The sequence below is a fragment of the Neovison vison genome, chromosome 11, assembly GCF_020171115.1.
Source record: "Neovison vison isolate M4711 chromosome 11, ASM_NN_V1, whole genome shotgun sequence".
NCBI classification, from domain to species: domain Eukaryota; kingdom Metazoa; phylum Chordata; class Mammalia; order Carnivora; family Mustelidae; genus Neogale; species Neogale vison.
The window spans coordinates 105,447,108-105,467,989 of NC_058101.1; the positions used below are offsets into that span (position 1 = coordinate 105,447,108).

Here is a 20,882-nt window from a genome sequence, read left to right on the forward strand (position 1 = left end):
GAGAGAAGATATTTGCAAATGATATAGCCAATGGGGCTTAGTATCCAAAAAATATAAAGAACTTATACAATTCAAAAAAAAAAAGAACTTTTACAACTCATCACCAAAAGAACACAAATAATCCAATTAAAAATGGGCAGAGTACCTGAATAGATATTTTCCCAAAGAAGACATACAGATGGACAACAGACACATGAAAAGATGCTCATCATTACTTATCATCAGGGAAATGCTCATCAAAACCACAATAAAACATTACCTTACACGTGTCAGAATGGCTAAAATAAAAAAGACAAGAAATAACAAGTGTTGACAAGGCTACAGAGAAAAAGAAACCCTTGAGCACTGTTGTTGGCAATGTAAATTGGTACAGCCACTATGGAAAACATTATGGAGGCTCCTCAAAAAATTAAAAATAGGAATACCTGATGACCCAGTAATTCTACTACTGGATATTAACTCAAAGAAAACACTAATTTGAAAAGACTATGCACCCCTGTGTTACCACAGCATTATTTACAATAGCCAAGATATGGAAGCAACATAAGTGTCCATTGACAGATGAATGGAAAAGGAAGGTGTGGTATGTATTCAATGGAATGTTGAGCAGCCATAAAAAAGGTTGAGATCTTGCCATTTGCAACTACATGGATGGCTATAGAGGGTATTATGCTAACTGAAATCAGCCAGACTGAGAAAGACAAATAGCCTATGATTTCACTCATACATGGAATCTAAAAGCAAAATAAATGAATAAACAAAAATCAGAATCAGAACTATAAATGGAGAGAACAAACTGTTGGTTGCCAGAGGGGTGGGGGAAGGGGAAATGGGAAAAAAGAGTGAAGGGAAGCGGAAGTTACCTGCCTTCAGAAATGGAATAAGTCATGGGAATAAGAGGCATGGCACAGGGAATATAGTCAGTGATACTGCAGTAGCATTGTATGGTGACAGCTGATAGCTATGCTTGTAAGCATAGCACACCATAGAGAGAAGTGAATTACTGTGTTGTACACCTGAAACTAATTGTGTGTCAACTACACTCAAAAAAATTAAAAATAATTTTAAAATTTAAAAAAGGTGATGAGAAGTTTAAATGGCTGATGAGAGAAAAGTAAAGGAAGAGAGGTGCACATTTCTTAGACCTTTAACAACAACAAAAACTACTCTCAATCTATAGCTGCTTAAAGCTTGTCGATTTTGAAGGGTTTACAAAGAAAAACCAGGAGAGCATCACAATGAAGAGTCAAGAGACTAAAAATAATAGAGATATCACATCTATAACCTTCACAAAAACCCTGTAACAATCAGAGAAAGACAACTATCATATGATCTCCCTGATATGAGGAAGTGGAGATGCAACATGGGGGGTTAAGGAGGTAGGAGAAGAATAAATGAAACAAGATGGGATTGAGAGGGAGACAAACCATGAGTGACTCTTAATCTCACAAAACTGAGGGTTGTTTGGGGTTATGGACATTGGGGAGGGTATGTGCTATGGTGAGTGCTGTGAAGTGTGTAAACCTGGTGATTCACAGACCTGTACCCCTGGGGAGAAAAATATATTATATGTTTATAAAAATTTTTAAATAAATAAATAAGTTAAAAAAAAAAAAAAAAACCCTGTAACATAACTGCTTTCAGGGAGGAGGAAACAAAGCCTGAAGAAGCTAGGTAATGGGAACCCTCCATACGCTAGGGGTGTAAAAGAGCTGGAATTCTAACTCTGGTCTGTCAGGCTCCAAAGCCCATGCACTTTTTTCTGCTGTTGCATTCAGCCCTCTGAAATTATAACTGCAGAGGAAGGTAACTAGCGTTCCTGAAAGAGGAACCGGCATCTATACATGTGCCAACTCTACCTTCATTAAGGAAAGGACAGCAAATGTTACGGTGTGCATTTATGGGCACGGGCAGACATTTTTATTTCCCACTAAGTCCTGAATATGGAAAAATCAATCATTAAAAAATCAGCTATATGAAATAATTGATCTAATCAACCTCTTTTCTCTCCTCAAGGACAAACTTGTATGGAAGAGAGCATTCCTTGTTTTGGGGCTGTCTGTGCTAGCTGTGTTCAGCAGCGTGTATTTTGGTTTCCCTGGGTCAGGAGGACTGTGCACATTGGTCATGTCCTTCCTTGCAGGCTTGAGATGGGCCAGCGAAAAGGTGAATTTTAAGTTCTTCTACTCATTTAAGTTACTTCTGATCAGATAAAGTTTTTCTTTCCAGATACTTTCTTCATATCAAGTTAATAAATTATTTAATCATAAGAGCTATTTTCTGTGCATGTGTAAACACATGTGTCCTCTTCCCCCTTATATACAAATCTATAATTTGATATCTTTACTTAAAATACATCATGGTCATATTTCCATGCTGCCTTCCTTATTCTTTGTAAGGGCTACAGAGTATTATATTGTATGCTGTATTATAATTAACCAGTCTCATATTAACAGATATTTGGATTGTTTCTGGTTTTCTGCTAAGATAAAAACTGTTTCAATAAAATATCCTACCATATTTTATATATCCTGCCATATTTTATAAACTCTAAGACATCATCAGGTATAAAAAGCACCATTATTTTACCATGCCACCAAGAATTTTACATGCCACCAAAAATGAAAAACAATGCTGTTTTTAAACTATGATATGACATACTAATTTCAGAAATGGAAATTGGGGGAAAATCAACAAAATATAATATACTTTATCTACAGGATAAATTTCTAGGAACACAATTCCTCTATGAAAGAAAATGCACATTGATACTTTTAATAATATCAGTTTACCCTGAAGACTGCACCAATTTATATTCTCACCAACAGTGTGTGACTATGATCTGTTTTTTCTTTAAATTTATTTTTTCATTTAAACTCAGTTAATTAACATTTATCATATTATTAGTTTCAGAGGTAGTGTTCAGTGACTCATCAGTGTTATATAATAGTCAGTGCACATTATATCACGTGTCCTCCTTAATGTCCATCACCCACTTACCCCATTCTCCCAGCTCCTCTCCTCCAGCAACCCTCAGTTTGTTCCCTATACTTAAGAGTCTCTTATGGTTTGTCTCCCTTTTGATTTGTCTTGTTTTATTTTTCCTTTCCTTCCCCTATGATCTTCTGTTTTCTTTCTTAAATTCCACATATGAGTAGGGTCATATGCTAATTGTCTTTTTCTAATTGCCCTAGTTCACTTAGCATAATACCTTCTAGTTCCACCCATGTCATTGCTGATGGCAAGATTTCATTCTTTTTGATGGCTGTGTAATATTATTATATTATAATATATATGTATGTATATATACATTATATATGTATGTATATATACATATACACATATATACATTTACATATATATATATATATATATATATATATATATATACCACATCTTTTTTATCCAGTCATCTGTTGGTGGACATCTGAGCTCTTTCCTTAGTTTAGCTATTGTGGACATTGCCGCTATAAACATTGAGGTGCAGTTGCCTCTTCAGATCACTACATTTGTATCTTTGTGTTAAATACCTCATAATGCAATTGCTGGATCATACGGTAGCTCTATTTTCAACTTTTTGAGGAACTTCCACACTGTTTTCCAGAGTGGCTGCACTGTTGCATTCCCACCAACAGTGTAAGAGGGTTCCCCTTTCTCCACATCCTCTCTGACATCTGTCAGTGAGAGACAGACTGACATCTGTGTTTTCCTAATTTGTTAATTTTAGCCATTCTGATCACTGTGTGTGGTATCTCATTGTGGTTTTGATTAGTATTTCCCTGATGCTGAGTGTTATGGAGCATTTTTTCAGCTGTCTGTTGGCCATGCGTATGTCTTCTTTGGAGAAATGTCTCTTCATGTCTTTTGCCCATTTCTTGATTGGATTATTTGTTCTTTGGGTGGTGAGTTTGGTAAATTCTTTATAGATTTTAGATACTAACCCTTTATCTGATATGCCATTTGCAAATATCTTTTCCCATTCTGTCAGTTGTCTTTCGGTTTTGTCAACTATTTCCTTTGCTGTGCAGAAGCTTTTCAACTTGATGAAGTCCCAATAGGTCATTGCCTTTGTTTCCTGAGCCTCTGGAGACATGTCTAGCAAGAAGTTTCAATGACTGAGGTCACAGGCCTGTTATCCTCTAGGATTTTGATGGATTCCTGTCTCACATTTAGGTCATTCATCCATTTTTTAGTCTATTTTTGTATGTGGTGTAAGAAAATAGTCCACTTTTATTCTTCTGCATGTGGCTGTCCAGTTTTCCCAACACCATTTTTTGAAGAGACTGTCTTTTTTCCATTGGATATTCTTTCCTGCTTTGTTGAAGATTAGTTGACCATACAGTTGAGGGTCCATTTCTGGGTTCCTTATTCTGTTCTATTGATCCATGTGTCTGTTTTTGTGCCAATACCATACTGTTTTGACAACTACAGCTTTGTAATAGAGCTTGAAGCCCAGAATTGTGATGACACCAGCTTTAGTTTTCTTTTTCAGCATTCATTTGGTCTTTTCTGGTCCCATACAAATTTTAGGATTATTTGTTCCAGCTCTATGAAAAAAGCTGATGGTATTTTGATAGGGATTGCATTGAATGTATAGACTATTCTAGGTAGCATAGACATTTTAACAATATTTGTTCTTCCAATCCATGAACATGGAACGTTTTTCCATTTCTTTGTGTCTTACTCAATTTCTTTCATAAATGGCCTGCAGTATTCAGAGTACAGATCCTTTGACTTTTTGGTTAGGTTTATTCCTAGGTATCTTATGGTTTTTGGTACAATTGTAAATGGGATTGACTCCTTAATTTATCTTTCTTCTGTCTCGTTGTTAGTGTATAGAAATACAACAGATTTCTATGTGTTCATTTTTATATCTGGCCACTTTGCTGAATTCCTATATGAGTTCTAGCAATTTGGGGATGGAATCTTTTGAGTTCTCCACATAGCATATCCTGTCATCTGTAAAGAGTGAGAGTTTGACTTCTTCTTTGCCAACCAGATGCCTTTTATTTCTTTTTGTTGCCTGATTGCTGAGGCTAGAGCTTCTAGTATGTCTATGTTGAACAATAGTGGTGATAGTGGACATTCCTATTGTGTTCCTGAACTTAGGGGAGAAGTTCTCAGCTTTCCCCCAATGAGAATGATATTTGCTATGGGCTTTTCATAGATGGCTTTTATGATATGAGGCCTGTTCCCTCTATTCCCTACACTGTGAAGAGTGTTAAGAAAGAATGCTGTACTTTGTCAGATGCTTTTTCTGGATCTATTGATTAGATCATATGATTCTTATCCTTTCTTTTATTAATGTAGTGTATCACATTAATTGACTTGCGGATGTTATACTACCCTTGCAGCCTAGGAATAAGTCCTACTTAATTTAATTAGGTTGTGGTTCTTTCTGTAACTCCAGAATCCTGAGACCACACTGTCCCACCTAGGATTCCACCCCATTTCACCACCTGAGTGCCTTTCAGGTGGGGACATGAGGACATCCCTCACCACAGCAGACTTCTAAAAGTTCTGATTTTGCACTCCATGCTATATCACTTTCCTGTAACTGACCTACAGAGGCTCCCTCCCCCTGGGGTTTATCTTCTGATATGTCATCTCTGATTCACTTCTTCATACCTCCTACCTTGCAGAAAGTGGTAGCTTTTCCATTTGTAGAATTGCAGCAATTCTTTTCTTAGCTCTCCAGTTGAGTTCACAGGTGTTCAGGATGATTTGATAGCTATCGAGCTGAATTCCTGGGACCAGACAAAATTAAGGTCTCCTACTCCTCCACCATCTTCCTCCTATCTCCCAGGGATCTATTTTTCTGAAGAAATTATTGAAAATCAGATATTTTGCTAACCTGAGAGGTAAAAAATGTATCTCATTATTGATCTGATTTACATTTTTTTTGAGAGAAGCTACTTGTCTTTTCCTTTGCTTACTAACCAATTTGTTCAAAAGTTTGTGTCCATTTTTAAAAGATTGTTTTGGTTTTTCTTACTGATTTTCAAAATTATTAAGATTATTTCTCCATATGTAAAATGGAAGTTAGCTGGTGTTATGGTCTCTATAAAATGGAAAGTTTCAAGTTACATGTTTGTAGATTTGAACTTGACAGGAGCAAATGCTGTTCTATTTAATGAAGAAATTAGATGTAGCTGACCTAACTAAATGCGGATATATCATTTTGGACAACCTGGAAACAACTGTTCAAAGTGACTAAACTTAAAATAATGCCATATGGAAAAATATGTGAGGGTTTTAAAGCTTGAAGTTAGGTATATAGTCAAATTCAGTTGAGTGAATCTCTGTAGAGGTATGCTAGAGACATAATTTCCTTGTGAGCAAAGAACACTCAGATGGGAGGCTCTCGCTCTACAAGGAAGTGATTACAAAGTTAGGAAAAGTATAACTGAATGGTCTTGCTTCAGAGGAGAGAGGGATGTTAGGGACTGCCTGGAGCATTGTCTAGAGAAGGGTATTGAGGCCATGAGAAAGCACAGATGGATGGGCTTCAAAGGAATGGAGAAAGTCCACTTATAAGTGAAATCATATGGTATTTGTCTCTGACTAACTTATCTAGCTTAGCATAGCACGACTCTGTAACTCCATCCATGTCATTGAAAATGGCAAGATTTCATTCTTTTTGATGGTTTTGTAATATTCCATTATATATATTTTCTACCTCTTCTTTACCTATTCATCAGTCAATGGACATTTGGGCTCTTTCTATAATTTGCTATCATTGATAATGCTGCTATAAACATCAGAGTGTGTGTATCCCTTCAAATCAATATTTTTGTACCATTTGGGTAAACACTCAGTAGTGCAATTACTGGGTCATAGGGTAGTTCTATTTTTAACTTTTTGAGGAATCTCCATACTGTTCTCCAGAGTGGTTGCACCAGTTTGCATTCCCACCAACAGCATAAGAGGGTTCCCCTTTCTCCACATCCTTGCCAATACCTGTTGTTTCATGTATTGTTAATTTTAGCCATTCTGACAGGTGTGAGATGATATCTTATTTTTTTGATTTGTATTTGCCTGATTATCAGTTATATTGAGCATCTTTTCATATGTCTCTTAGCCATCTGTATGTCTTCTTAGGAAAAATGTCTGTTCATGTCTTCTGCCCATTTTTTAATAAAATTTTATTGCCAGTCTGTATAGTTCTATGCTAGGCACTAAGTGGATATTCTCATTTATTTTCAAGCACAAAAAATTTAAAAGTATTACCATTTCCATTTTATAGAGACCATAAATCAGAAAGTTAAAAAAAAAAAAAAAACATGATCAAGGTCACAAAATTAGAAAGTGGCACTGAGATTCAAGTCAGGTTTACCTGACTGCAGAGGGTTCTACTCTGTAATACAACTGTATTAAACAATAAAACATTCTTGGGCAGGGCACATTTTCGTATTTTGACATCTATTTGAAAACACATACCAAGTGTATTAAAAACACATTGCTATGCCTTGCAATTTAAAATTAAGTCTCTGGGAGCTCCTGGGTGACTCAGTGGGTTAAAGCCTCTGCCTTCAGCTTGGGTCATGATCGCGGGGTCCTGAGATGGAGGCCTTCCCTTAAATAATTAGTCATGGCAACAGAAGGCTAAGTAACCTAAGATTAATAGATTTGTTCTTCATTAACATGGATACCAACTGAAGTCTGAGCTTTAGCTATGGTATACTCTAAAAACTATATTAAAGATGGAAATGTGGTGACTGGACCTCAGTTTTGGTAGAACTAGTCATTGTCACTAAATGATAAAGGATCTTGGATGTTATCTTATAGAAAACTCTCATTTTAAAGATGAGAATGAAGTGATAAAGGCCTTGCAATTTAGCTGGTGGAAAGAAAGAAAGAAAGAAAGAAAGAAAGAAAGAAAGAAAAAAAGATGAGAATGAAGTGATAAGGGCCTTCCAATTTAGCTGGTGGAAAGAAAGAAAGAAAGCCTTTGTTCACTGGATGGTAGAGAAGACACCCATGGTGTCCTGTCTGGACAGTTTGCTGGAAATCTATATTCCAGATTTGCAGGAAATTCACCATCTAGTGTGCATGGGGAGGTATTTTGCCCAAGGGATTTGGCTATGAAACTCCCTTAGGGTAAGCTTAGGGCCGCTGCTGGCCACTGGGTGCTACTAGCTGCCATGCACTGCTGGAGCCCAGCACTGTGGAAACCATCTGTATACTAAAGAAACCCAAGTGTGCTATAGGATCCTGCGGAGAGGAACCAGGAAATCAGGAAGAGCTTCTTCCCTATCATATCTCTTCAGCACCCTCTACTGACAAAATTTAGTGATGCCATGTAGCTAAGGAGAAATATTTAAAGGCCTCAACTTCATTTTCTCCAGAGCAACAATGAAATGTGGATTTGGAGCCAAGGGGTAATAAATTAATAAACACAGCACTTTACTATATGTGAATTATATTTTTGTGCATGATTTGGGATAACCTTAAACTGTTTTTTATAAAGATAAAATTGGAAACAACATAAAGGCCCGTCAATAAAGAAATGATTAAATATACTGATAATTCCATACCACAGATTACTATAGAGCAAAAATTAGATGTGTATTTAGATATATTTACTGCTATTATAAGATCTCTGAATGATATTGCTGAATGAAAATTAACAAAATTTTAAACTATAAAATAATACTAAGTATTACATGTATACACACACCTATCATATATTCAGAAGTAGAAGTCCTTATATGATTATTTTATTAGATTCTTATAATTAGCATAATTTGTAAACCAACTCTAAAGCACCTCATATAATAACTTTGTTAGAAAGATCTTCATATAATTTTCTGTTCTCTTATTTCTATTTTCTTATTTATAAATTTCAGAGAAATAAAGCCTATCTCAGGTCAAATTGACTCAAATTTCAAATTAGTAAAATTCTTAGAACTTGTAACTTCATATAATAAAAATCTGTGGGGTGTGTGTGTGTGTGTGTTTCTTTTAGGCAGAGGTTGGAAAAATTATTGCAGGTGCCTGGTACATTTTTCAGCCCCTTCTCTTTGGATTGATTGGAGCAGAAGTATCTATTGCATCTCTCAGACCAGAAACTGTAGGTAAGAATTTCAAAGTAGTACATTTGCTAAAATCAACTTTTATATTCAGTGGAATATCTTCAGTAGGTATAGTTATTATCACAATTGTATAAAAAGTTAATAATAATCTAAGTCTCTTAGAGCAGTTGGCCAGAAAATAATTTTTGTCAATCTCAGGCATAAATTTTATACCTTTAATGTTATTCCTTGTAAAGAAAAGTAACACTACTAACTACTATCCAGAAGATGCAGGTCTTAAAATTTTTTTCCAAGGACAAAAATGTTCAGTTAGACTTGTTCTGATCAAGGGCCAGAATTATTCATCAGTTCTATAATATATATCCATGGAACAAAAATGTTTGTTCATTCATTCATTCATTTATTTATTCATACATTCTAAAGCCATCATATTAAAACTTTTGATTTCATAACTACTGCACTTAAAAATTTATTTGTGCACATATACTCATTATTTCCTCCATTCCACTCATTCCATATTCTTCTATCTTTACTGGGAATCCCATCTCCCACTACCTCCTTCAGGACCTCATACATAGATTCTTGCCCTATTCTCATGTCACAGCTTTTTCCTCTTCAGAATTTAAATAAATTCTAATCTCTCCTGTCTTAAAATAATGTCTTTCCATTCCAATACATGCTACAACGTGGATGAACCTGGAGGACATTTGTCACCAAAAGACAAATACTGTGTGATTCCACCTATATGAGGTATCCAGGTAGTCAAATCATAGAAACAAAAAGTAGAATGGTAGTGGCCAAGGACTTGGGGGAAGGGGAAATGAAGTGTTGTTTAACATTAATGTTTAATGTTTAATCAGTTTTGCAAGATGAAAAAATGCTGGAGATTGGTTACACAAAAATGTGAATGTTCAACTTAATGCTACTGAACTGCACACTTAATAATGATTAAGATGGAGGGTGCCTGGGTGGCTCAAAAAATAATGATTAAGTTGGTAAACTTTGTTATGCATATTTTACCACAATTTATATATATATATATATATATATATATATATACACACACACACACATATATATGTATGTATGTATACATATGTATATATATATATATATACATTTGTGTGTATATATATAAACTCCTTTTTCCACTCAACTTGCCCCTTCACCCACCACACTTTGTTTTTACTCCTCTTTTCGAACTTTTCCGAAGAAGTAATTATATTCCCCTTTTCCATTTCAACTCTCACTCTCTTCTTCAATACATTTCAGCCCAGCTTCTGCCCATACAACCGACCCTGCTCTCACCAAGGTTATATTGCTAAGTACACTGAATACTTATCAGTCTTTTTTTTTACTCGATAACTCAGCAGCATTTGATGCTATTGATCTCTTTAAAACATGTTTTAAATTCAATGTAAAACATTGAATTCTGAAACTTCATATTTTTCACTGCACTCTGAGTCCTCACTTACACTACATGTAGCTTAAATGCCGCTCTTCATCAGGGTTGTTCCAAAGGTTTCTAAGCTTCTCTATGTCATTTTTCTGAGCTTATCTACATTCAGTAGCTTTGATTATAAACTACATAATTCCAAAATTTTTATCTCTAAATCAGTGTATCTAATTGCTGATTGGACATCACTACTTGTAAATCTCACAAAACTTCAAACTCGGTACGTTCAAAATTTCTAAATCCTTTTCTCTCCAAACCTTCAATGCTCCCTCCTGGCAATGGTATAATCTCTTTTGTTTTTTGTACTTCAGGCAATAAATGCTTTTGAAAACCATTTTGGATTGAGCAGTATCCCTCAATAAAAAGCCACAACACCTTTCTATAAAGAAGTCATATTACAGATTCACAATAAGTCCTCTGGCAATGTCTATCTGGTTTTATTATCTGTTTTACTCGCCTTTCGAACTTGAGAAAGTCATTTATCCTTTCTAAACTTCATTTTTTTCAATTGTAAAATAAAAAAGATTACACCACAGATTGTAAGAGTTAGGTGCTGAATGCACTTAAATTTTAATACAGAAACTGGTACAGAGTAAACACTTAACAAATGCTACTTTTTAGAAAATCACCATATTAGCAGTCATGTTAGCTGTGCCTTTCTCAGGTTCAGTAACCTAGTCACAATCCCCAGCGTGCACATCAAGATGAACTTATCTTTAACACAAAGGATTCTAAAGGACGGAATGAAGTAGCTGTACATGTGTACCTGGGCTAATGGGTAGTCAGTGTATACACCAATATGGTGAAACAGGTGTAGACAGCCAGTGTCCATTCTGATTGGTCAGTGCTCTGCCAGTTCTGTTCTGATTGACTGATTGCTTTCATCTTGACCAATAAATATCTTTAATATCACCTCTGGTTTATACTCCATAAACAATTCTCAACCATTTTAATGAAAATATTAACTTTTCTTTTCTATGACTTCTTATCAGTATGTTTATACTGTATGTACCTTATAGTACATTAATTCATTATATTTCTGTTTTCCTCTGACTTTGAAGTTCATAGAGGCAAACAAAGTCTGTACATTATACATTTTTGTATACCCAATACCTAGTCCAAATCCTGTCATGCACAGTTATCATTTAATAAGTTAATGTTGAATAAACACATGGAAGAAAGTTTGGTTTGTACGATAAAGCATGAGAGAAATAACATTCATATCTCCTCTATAATATATATCAAATATGTTTAATTAATTTCTGGCTTAATCTAGGAAAAATACCTTCTTTTAAATAAATGATTTGATCTTTGTTATTGATGTTTTGATAAATTATGCCTAACCATTTTGTCTTCTTAATTTTTAATATATTTAGATAATTACAGTTGATAGTATTTTGAATCAAGAACCATGAGATACAGTTTCTCCCCCAATACTTTATTATGTCTAAAAATTAAATATTTCTTACAGGCCTTTGTGTTGCCATCCTGGGCATTGCAGTATTGATAAGAATTTTGACTACATTTCTGATGGTGTGTTTTGCTGGTTTTAACATCAAGGAAAAGATATTTATTTCTTTTGCGTGGCTTCCTAAGGCCACAGTCCAGGTAATGATGGATTGGATGGTGTAGCATTTTAACTCCTATTTCTTTATGACACCCTGAAATTTTAAATAAGAGGGTTTATTCAAATTTGGTGGAAAAGATGTAATCTAAATTTGATTTGTGAAAAGGGTTTATACTAATCTATTCTTTAAAAGTTTTATTTTACATATACTGATTTCCTAAATATGATGGCTCATTTAAATTTATCTAGATCATCAGCATTATTTTAATCAACTGAAAATCCAATAAATTCCCACACTAACTAGAAAGCAGTAGTCATGAGAAGAAAGAGTTTGAATTTTTATCAGTCAGAGCCCTCTAAATCACCCAGAAAGATAGTTGTTAAACCTTTTCATTTCAATATCTTCCAAGAAGAGAGTGAAAAAGAAATAGCATGGTGCATCTTAGTATTTGGAAATACTTCAATGTCAATATAATTGACGATCAGTTATGCTTGACCACAGTCTTTATATATAAAGGAAAAAATTTATTTTTTTATTTTTTTAAAGGAAAAAATTTATTGAAAATCAACTGAGAAAATGCTTTATTGATTTTCTAGATTATTGGTTGGTAGTAAATTTTTCAAACTACCTAAAACTTCTGTCAAATACATCAATCACATGACCAAAAATTGTGCACTGTAATGAATAGGGCATGAAGAGATAGGTGCTTGAAAGTATTAACCAGGTATTTGGTAGAATTTAATTACTAATTAAATTAGAACTGTATAGATTATTTGTTGCAAACATAATTTATTTCTCATTATGTTCTTTATTTTCAAAGTAATTATAGCAAACAATATTGAACTGTCTCTTCTCTGATTATTTTGCAATTGTTTAAACACGGAAATTTTTGTTTTATGAAATGAAAATCAGATGTCCTCTTTTTTTGTTTTAGATTTATTTATTTGAGAGAGAGAGCATGCACCCAAGTGGGCCAGGGGCCAAGGAAAAAAATCTTACTTGGGGCTCAATCTCACCACCCTGAGATCATGTCCTGAGCCAAATCAAGAGTCAGATTCTTTTTTTTTTAATTTTTTATTTTTTTATAAACATATAATGTATTTTTGCCCCCAGTGAATTGCCAGGTTTACACACTTCACAGCACTCACCATATAGCACATACCCTCCCCAATGTCCATAACCCCACCACCCTCTCCCGACTCTCCCCACCAGCAACCCTCAGTTTGTTTTGTGATGTTAAGAGTTTCTTATGGTTTGCCTCCCTCCCGATCCCATCTTGTTTCATTTATTCTTTTCCAAACCCCCACATTGCATCTCCACTTCCTCATAGAGAGATCATATGATAGTTGTCTTTCTCCGATTGAAGAGTCAGATTCTTTTTTTTTTTTTAAAGATTTTATTTATTTACCAGACAGAGAGAGTACACACAAGCAGGCAGAGAGGCAAGCAGAGGCAGCGAGAGAAGCAGGCTCCCTGCCGAGTAAGGAGCCCGATGTGGGACTCGATCCCAGGACCCTGGGATCATGACCCGAGCCAAAGGCAGCCGCCCAACCAACTGAGCCACCCAGGCATCCCGAAGAGTCAGATTCTTAGCTAAGTCACCCAGGCATCCCCAAGATGAGATGTTCTAAATTTAGGAAGCTTTGGGGGATCTGTATGTGCTATAATTATAAGCCAGATTTTGTATGGCTGTGGGCTTTGGCATTATTCCAGAGAAGTTTTATTTCCATCAGACTTTCAAAGAAGTCTGAGACATAAGGGATAAGAATACTGTGAGGTCAATAGCCAAACTATGGAAAGAACCTACATGTCTATCAAGAACCTTCTTTATGGGGGCGCCTGGGTGGCTCAGTGGGTTAAGCTGCTGCCTTCGGCTCGGGTCATGATCTCAGGGTCCTGGGATCGAGTCCCGCATCGGGCTCTCTGCTCAGCAGGGAGCCTGCTTCCTCCTCTCTCTCTCTGCCTGCCTCTCTGCCTACTTGTAATTCTCTCTGTCAAATAAATAAATAAAATCTTTAAAAAAAAAAAAAGAACCTTCTTTATGAATGGATAAATAAGATGTGATACACACACACACACACACACACAATGGAATACTATGCAGCCATCAAAGGAAATGAAATCTTGCCATTAGAGGGTATTATGCTGAGAGAAATAAGTCAATCAGAGAAAGACAACTATCATATGATCTCCCTGATATGGGGAATCTGAGAGGCAAAGCAGGGGTTTGGGAAGTAGGGAAGGGAAAAATGAAACAAGATGGGATCAGAAGGGAGGCAAACTATAAGAGACTCTTAATCTCACAAAACAAACTGAGGGTTTCGAGGGGAAGAGGGGTAGGGAGAGAGCGATTGGATTATGGACCTTGGGGAGGGTGTGTGCTATGGTGAGTGCTGGGAAGTGTGAAAGCTTGACACTTCACAAGTCAAGTGATTAAACTTGACAATTCACAGACCTATACCCCTGGGGCTAATAATATATTATATGTTAACTTTTAAAAAGTCAAAAAAAACGAATACTGTGAGGTTAGTAGTACAATAAGTGGAACAGTTTCTCCCTCAGAGTATCTTCAGCTTCCTTGCTACCTCTGGTAATTTTAGTGGATAAATATCAAAATAATCACTCTAATAACTTTGGTATGAGGGATGAGTTCCTAAACATTAAAATGTGAAAGATGGCACTCTCCTGCTACCAAAGCCAATATAAAATAAGGAAATGTTATCAAGAACATGTTGAATAATGCATATTCATCTAGTTGTAAAGAAGGCTGAAAAACTATCTGTACAGTAATATGAACAGCTGAAACTCAAGAGTTCTATAATAGAAGAGTATATTCAGATATTTGTGGGCAATTAGTAGTCTCTGCCATGTGTTTCATGCATACTGATATTTTCTCTTCTGTTTCATTGTTCTAGAGGCTAATGTTGTTGTGTTCTGTGGAACAAGGGAGTAACCAGATTGTTTAATATATTATTTCCAGGGCACCTGGGTGGCTCAGTCTTTAAGCATCTACCTTTGGCTCAGGTCATGATCCCAGGGTCCTGGACTAGAGACCCACATCCAGCTTGCTACTGGGCAGGAAGCCTACTTTCCCTCTCTCACTCCCCCTGCTATGTGCCTGCTCTTGCTGTCTCTCTCTCTGTCAAATAAATAAATAAAATCTTTATATATATATATATATATATATATGCATATATGTTATTTTCCCATTTACATTAATATTGCATTTTGCCTGTAAAAGAGAATAAAAATTTTCATGAAACTTTCCAAAAGAATAAATCTTAAATAAAATATTTTACCAACTCCTGAGGCAAAAATTAATTAAATGCCTAATAAAATTAACTTCAAGTTTTGAAGGAGCTTCTTATTTTCAAGTTTCATGATGTTTAATTAGTTAGCCTCTAAAAGCAGTACCTATTCTTATGGGTTGTTTTTTTGTTGTTTGTTTGTTTTTTCATTTAAAACTTTACCATCTTCCAGTATCACTGCATTTTTTCATTTTTTTTTCTTACTTTGAAATTACTAAAAATAGAAGAATAAGATGACCAGTAACTCTCATCTTTACTCAGGTGGAATTTAGTATATATGGTATCATGTTCTAGTTAATTAATATCGTGAGTCTGACTTTGCCTTGTGTTTTGACATATATTTGCCTGATATTTTTGTAGCCCTACCTTATGCAAATAGGTACATATAAATCATTATTCTTTCCCCAAGCAGGGAGAGTTTTCAAACAACCAAAACACTGCAGTATACTTTGAAAGAAGACTAATAGAACTTTCTTAGCTGAGCAAAAGAACAGTAATTTGTTTTTGCAAATGACAAAATAATTCAGCTTTTCTCTATACACTTGTCTTATGTTTCCATTGTTACCTTTAAACTTTTATAGGCTGCCATAGGATCTGTGGCTTTGGACACAGCAAGATCACATGGAGAGAAACAGTTAGAAGAATATGGAATGGATGTGTTGACAGTGGCATTTTTGTCCATCCTCATCACAGCCCCAATTGGAAGTCTGCTCATTGGTTTGCTGGGTCCCAGGCTTCTCCGGAAAGCTGAACATCAAAATAAAGGTGAAGAAGTTCAGGAAGAGACCTCTGTACAAGTTTAGAGGTGAAAAGAGACAAGGTTGAGTGTAATGATTAGAAAGCTGGTGCCAGAAACTTCTTTTACCAACTAGCGAAGTCTATGTTATCTAGATGCATATTGAGATATGTAATGTTTAAGTTTTTAAATGTAATAGAACCAAAAGTGTGGCTATTTCTTTAAAGAGCATTTTTAGCCGTCCTTTTCATGTCGGTGGTAATATTCTACATCGCCAACCTAATTTCTTGACCTCTCTTTTTTTTTTCAAATACCTCTTCATTGTGTATCTTAAATTGTTTAGTAAAATGTACTACCACAATTTATTTTTTTTGAGATTTTACCTATTTATTTGACAGAGACACAGCAAGAGAGAGAACACAAGCAGGGGAGTGGGAGAGGGAGAAGCAGGCTCCCCACTGAGCAGTAAATCAGATGCTGGGCTTGATTCTAGGACCCTGGGATCATGACCTGAGCCAAAGGCTGATGCTTAAAGACTGAGCCACCCAGGCTCACCATTACCACAACTTAAAGTTAACATGGAAAAAATCAAGTTCAGTATCCTGTTCTACTAACCAACAGCTTGATCTAACGTACTGTTACTGTCATGATTCATGGTCACCTGACCACTCAAACCTTGAAATGTTTTGGACTCCTCTATACTTTTTTATTTTTAAATACCATAATGCAACACTTCATCAGTTTCTACTCCCACTTTCTGTGCCAATCTGCCTCTTTTCCATTTTGACCTCTCTTGTTACCCTTCTGTGAATTATTGTAACTGATTGGTCCCACCAAAATTTTCAAGTGTGCCAAGTGTCTTCATTGGCTCTTCCTTTTGCACCTATCTAGATGTCAAAAGACCTTATCCTTTCTCCTAACTGACAACACAGAGTCTCCCATTTTAGCAGCGCTTCTGAGTTTGCCTTCCCCTAAGGAGTGCCCTGGTTCAGCCCTTTCTTATTTGTTTCTTGTGACCCATATCTTCAGGCTCTTCCTTTGCTGTAGGTGAGAGATAACTAATTGTCAAATTTATGCCAACCTCATAAATGTAATATTAATTAGAGTAAGGTAAACTGCTATAATGAGAAACCAAAAAATATAATACTTAAAATAGAAATTTATTTCCCTTTCGTGAAACTGGCTGACTGGTTGATGCTGTCATGATTAGTTAGTTCATGGTTTTCCTTAGAGACCCATGTCCTTCTATCTTGAGGCTCTGACATGTCTTAAGCCCTAAGACAGGTTAAAGATGAATGTCTCCCATGTCTCCTTTCTAGACTTCAGGAAGAAGTGGAGAGGGTGAATCCAAGGCAAGCAATTTATTTTTGAGTAAATATGTGAATTTGGCCATATATATCCTTTTACATTCTACTGGTGATGACCACACCCAGCTCTGAAGAGGTCTGATAGTATTGCCTCCCACTAAGCATCCTTTAGTGAGATTCTTAGGAGTAAGAAAAGTTCAGATTTGGGAGACAGAAGTACCATTGTATGGAATGTTACCATCACTTAGTAGCATAATCTTGCATGTTAGCAGGCTTTCTAAAGATAGTACCTTAAACTGAAAGAGTGATTTCTATGGCAAGAATTTCAACCATTGTGGCATGCTTGCAGAGAAGACAGTAGAAGAAAGGCTTACCTACATAGGTCACATTTTATCCCACTTACTCAACAGACCATCTTTGCTCTAATGTATCATCTTTAAATTCTCTTTGACTCTAGGTCAATTTCTGCCTAGTTGCTAGAATAATCATATTTGAATATAGTTCACAGTGTTTTTCATGGTGTATGTATCCCTGCATTATTTATTACTTACTTATCATATCCCTGAACTTAGAACTCTTTAACCCAGAATCCAAAGTTCAGTCTAATCTTAAAGTAGATATTAAAATGTGTGAAATGAATAGATTATAAATATTCTGATCCTACCAGGATGATTTGCATAAAGCCTATCCATTCCTCTTTTGTCCTTAGACTGCTGTTCCAGATCCTTTCTCCATGACTTTTACCTCTATTTAAAACCAGCTTAATTTTTATTAAGCTTACATATTATGAAGCTATAACAGTTTCATTTTTACATCAGCCTGATGTTGGTTACTCTATGGTACTGTGTTTTCTTCTAGTTCATGCTCTTTATTTGGATTGTATTAATTTATACAAAAATTCAGATAGATATTTCAAACTGAACTTAATTGGTTAGGTGTACATTGGTGGCAGCAACATAAACCCAATGTTCATCTGGTCCTCTCTTGACAGGCTCTAAAACCAGATTCATTCAACAAATACTTAGTGGAAGCTTTTGGTGACCTAAGCACATCATCAAAACTGTTATTGTTCCTGTCCTTAAGGATCTGTCAGTCTGATGGAGGAGACAAATAAGAGATTTCAAAACAGTATGATAAGTGCTCTAATGCAGCAAATATGGGAGTCTAGGAGGCTCATAACAGGAGCACCCACCTAATCCAGGGGTGGTGTAGTTTAGGCACAGCTTCCAGAGAAAATAGGGTCTTGGTTAGGATGTGGGGGATGATTAAGACTTAGACAGCAAAAGACATGTGACCCAGAAGGGTGCTGCAGTTAGTGCTAGGTCCTACATTCTCCAATAGTTTTTGTCATAGTAACAGTCTCCAAACGCTTATTAACTTATAAAAAATACAACTGGTATAAGTAAACAAGAATGTTGTTATAAATAGTCAAGGCCCCAAAGAAGAATGAGAAATGGAAATTCACAGTGTAGAAAGGGCGGAAGAAGCCATTTAGCCACTGCCAATAGCCTGTTGCATTTTGGAGAGCATGCAGTGAGTTCTCCTTCTCCTCGGTGAGCAGCCACCATATAAATCTTTAAATGTCCAGTATGGGCCTGTGCAGGGCTCACCATTGAAGCCTCAGGTTTATCACCACATTGTGAGTCACAGCTGTCCACTTGGTTGGTGAACTCAGAGTTAACCTGATATAGAGTGTTGACTCAGGTCAACAAAACCTACCCAGCCCCAACCACAGATAGAAACAATTATTCTAACCCCTGAGTCCCTATAAAAGGGATGTATGTATCCTACAAAAGGGATATATATAAAAAAGAAGATACTTCTGTCAGAACACTTATAACCCTTTTTTCAATTTGTCTACATTCTTATCTCCTATGAAATCAGCTCCTTAGGAGTGAGAGCCTTGTCTCGGTTATCTTTGGACCCTCACTAGTTTGTACATGACATGAAATACAGTAAGCAATTAATAAACATTTGTTGACTGAATTACTGAGGGGATCCTCTTCCAGTATAGAAAATCACTTGCCGGGGCACCTGGGTGACTGAGTGGGTTAAGCCTCTGCCTTCAGCTTAGGTCATGATCTCAGGGTCCTGGGATCAAGCCCGGCATCGGGCTCTCTGCTCAGTGGGGAGCCTGCTTCCCCCTCTCTCTCTGCCTGCCTCTCTGCCTACTTGTGATCTCTCTCTCTACCAAATAAGTAAAACAACATAAAATCTTAAAAAAAAAAAAAAGAAAGCCACTTGCCACATAATAGTTCAGATCTTAGTCTCCTTGCTCTGTCTTAGTCTACTCGGGCTGCTATAAAAGATACCACAGACTGAGTGACTTAAACAACACACAATTATTTTCTCATAGTTCTGAAGGATGGAAGTCCAAAATGAGGGTGCTAGCATGATCAGGTTCTGCTGAGGGCTCTCTTCTGAGCTTGCTTATGGACTCTTTCTTGCTATGTTCCCACATGGTAGGGAAAGAGATGAGAATGGGGTGGGAGAGAGGGAGTATGTAAACTCTCTGGTATCTTTTCTTACAAGCACACTAATCCCATCATGAGGGCCCCACCCTCATGACCTCACCTAACCCTAATAACCTCAAAAGGCCCCCATCTCACAGAACAGCACAGCGGGGATTAGGGTTTCAACATATGAATTTGGGGAAAACAGTCCACAACAAGGGGGTCATACTTCAAGAACCCTTCTAAAAAAATCACTATAAGTACTTGTTCTACCATGTCCTTTTTTTCCTAGGATCAGTGCCATCCATCTCTCCTCCAAGAGGTTTTTTTGTTTTTGATTTGGGGGGAGTGGCTGATTAGGTTTCAGCTCTAAATTGTTTTCACAATTCAATATTTTTCTCTCTGTTTTTAACTCCAGATAACCTTGATTGGACCTGGGTGTCCTTAAAGTTTCCTCAGCCACATATTTGCAAATGATCTCATCCTTTACACTCTTTAAAAATAGTATTTTTTTTTCCTGATTGCAAGATAAGACATTTTCACTGCAAAAAATTTAGAGCACAGAAAAGTACAAGGAACAAAACTGAAACTACTCAATGTAAACATCCACTTTATTTTGATTCTTTTACATTTTACTCTTGCAGTTCAAAGGATGTCTTAAAGAATACATCATCCACTGAATTAGGTGAAAGGCATCATAAATACTTTATATTTGACTTCTGTGAAGATATACAGATTGAAGAACTTTTATTGTATATAATGAATACTGAACTTTCCAAATACTCATTCAGTCACCTGGTAATTGTCAAATATTCATTTTGCAATGAATAAAACTGACAAATCCTTACCTGCATGGAGCTTATGTTTTAAAAATCCATTCATTCACTCACTCAGAATGCACTCATAATACTCTACTATATGCCAGGAATTATGCTAAATACCCAGGAATTCAGCAATGGCCAAGATGTTCAAGGGCTCTGCTTAATAGAACTTGATTTCTAGTGGGAAATGGACACTGT

The 20,882-nt window shown here is 36.1% G+C and overlaps 1 protein-coding gene across 1 annotated transcript in view; it reads left to right on the forward strand.

Moving 5' to 3' along the window:
* Positions 1 to 16,489, forward strand: part of SLC9B2 (solute carrier family 9 member B2) — a 58,049-nt gene extending 41,560 nt beyond the window's left edge. Inside the window, exons 9-12 of the mRNA XM_044224379.1 lie at positions 2,017 to 2,166; positions 8,969 to 9,077; positions 11,963 to 12,099; positions 15,949 to 16,489. Coding sequence (XP_044080314.1) covers positions 2,017 to 2,166; positions 8,969 to 9,077; positions 11,963 to 12,099; positions 15,949 to 16,170 — 618 coding nt within the window. The 3' untranslated portion in view covers positions 16,171 to 16,489. The remainder of the gene's footprint in view (positions 1 to 2,016; positions 2,167 to 8,968; positions 9,078 to 11,962; positions 12,100 to 15,948) is intronic.
* The last annotated feature ends 4,393 nt before the right edge of the window (positions 16,490 to 20,882 follow it).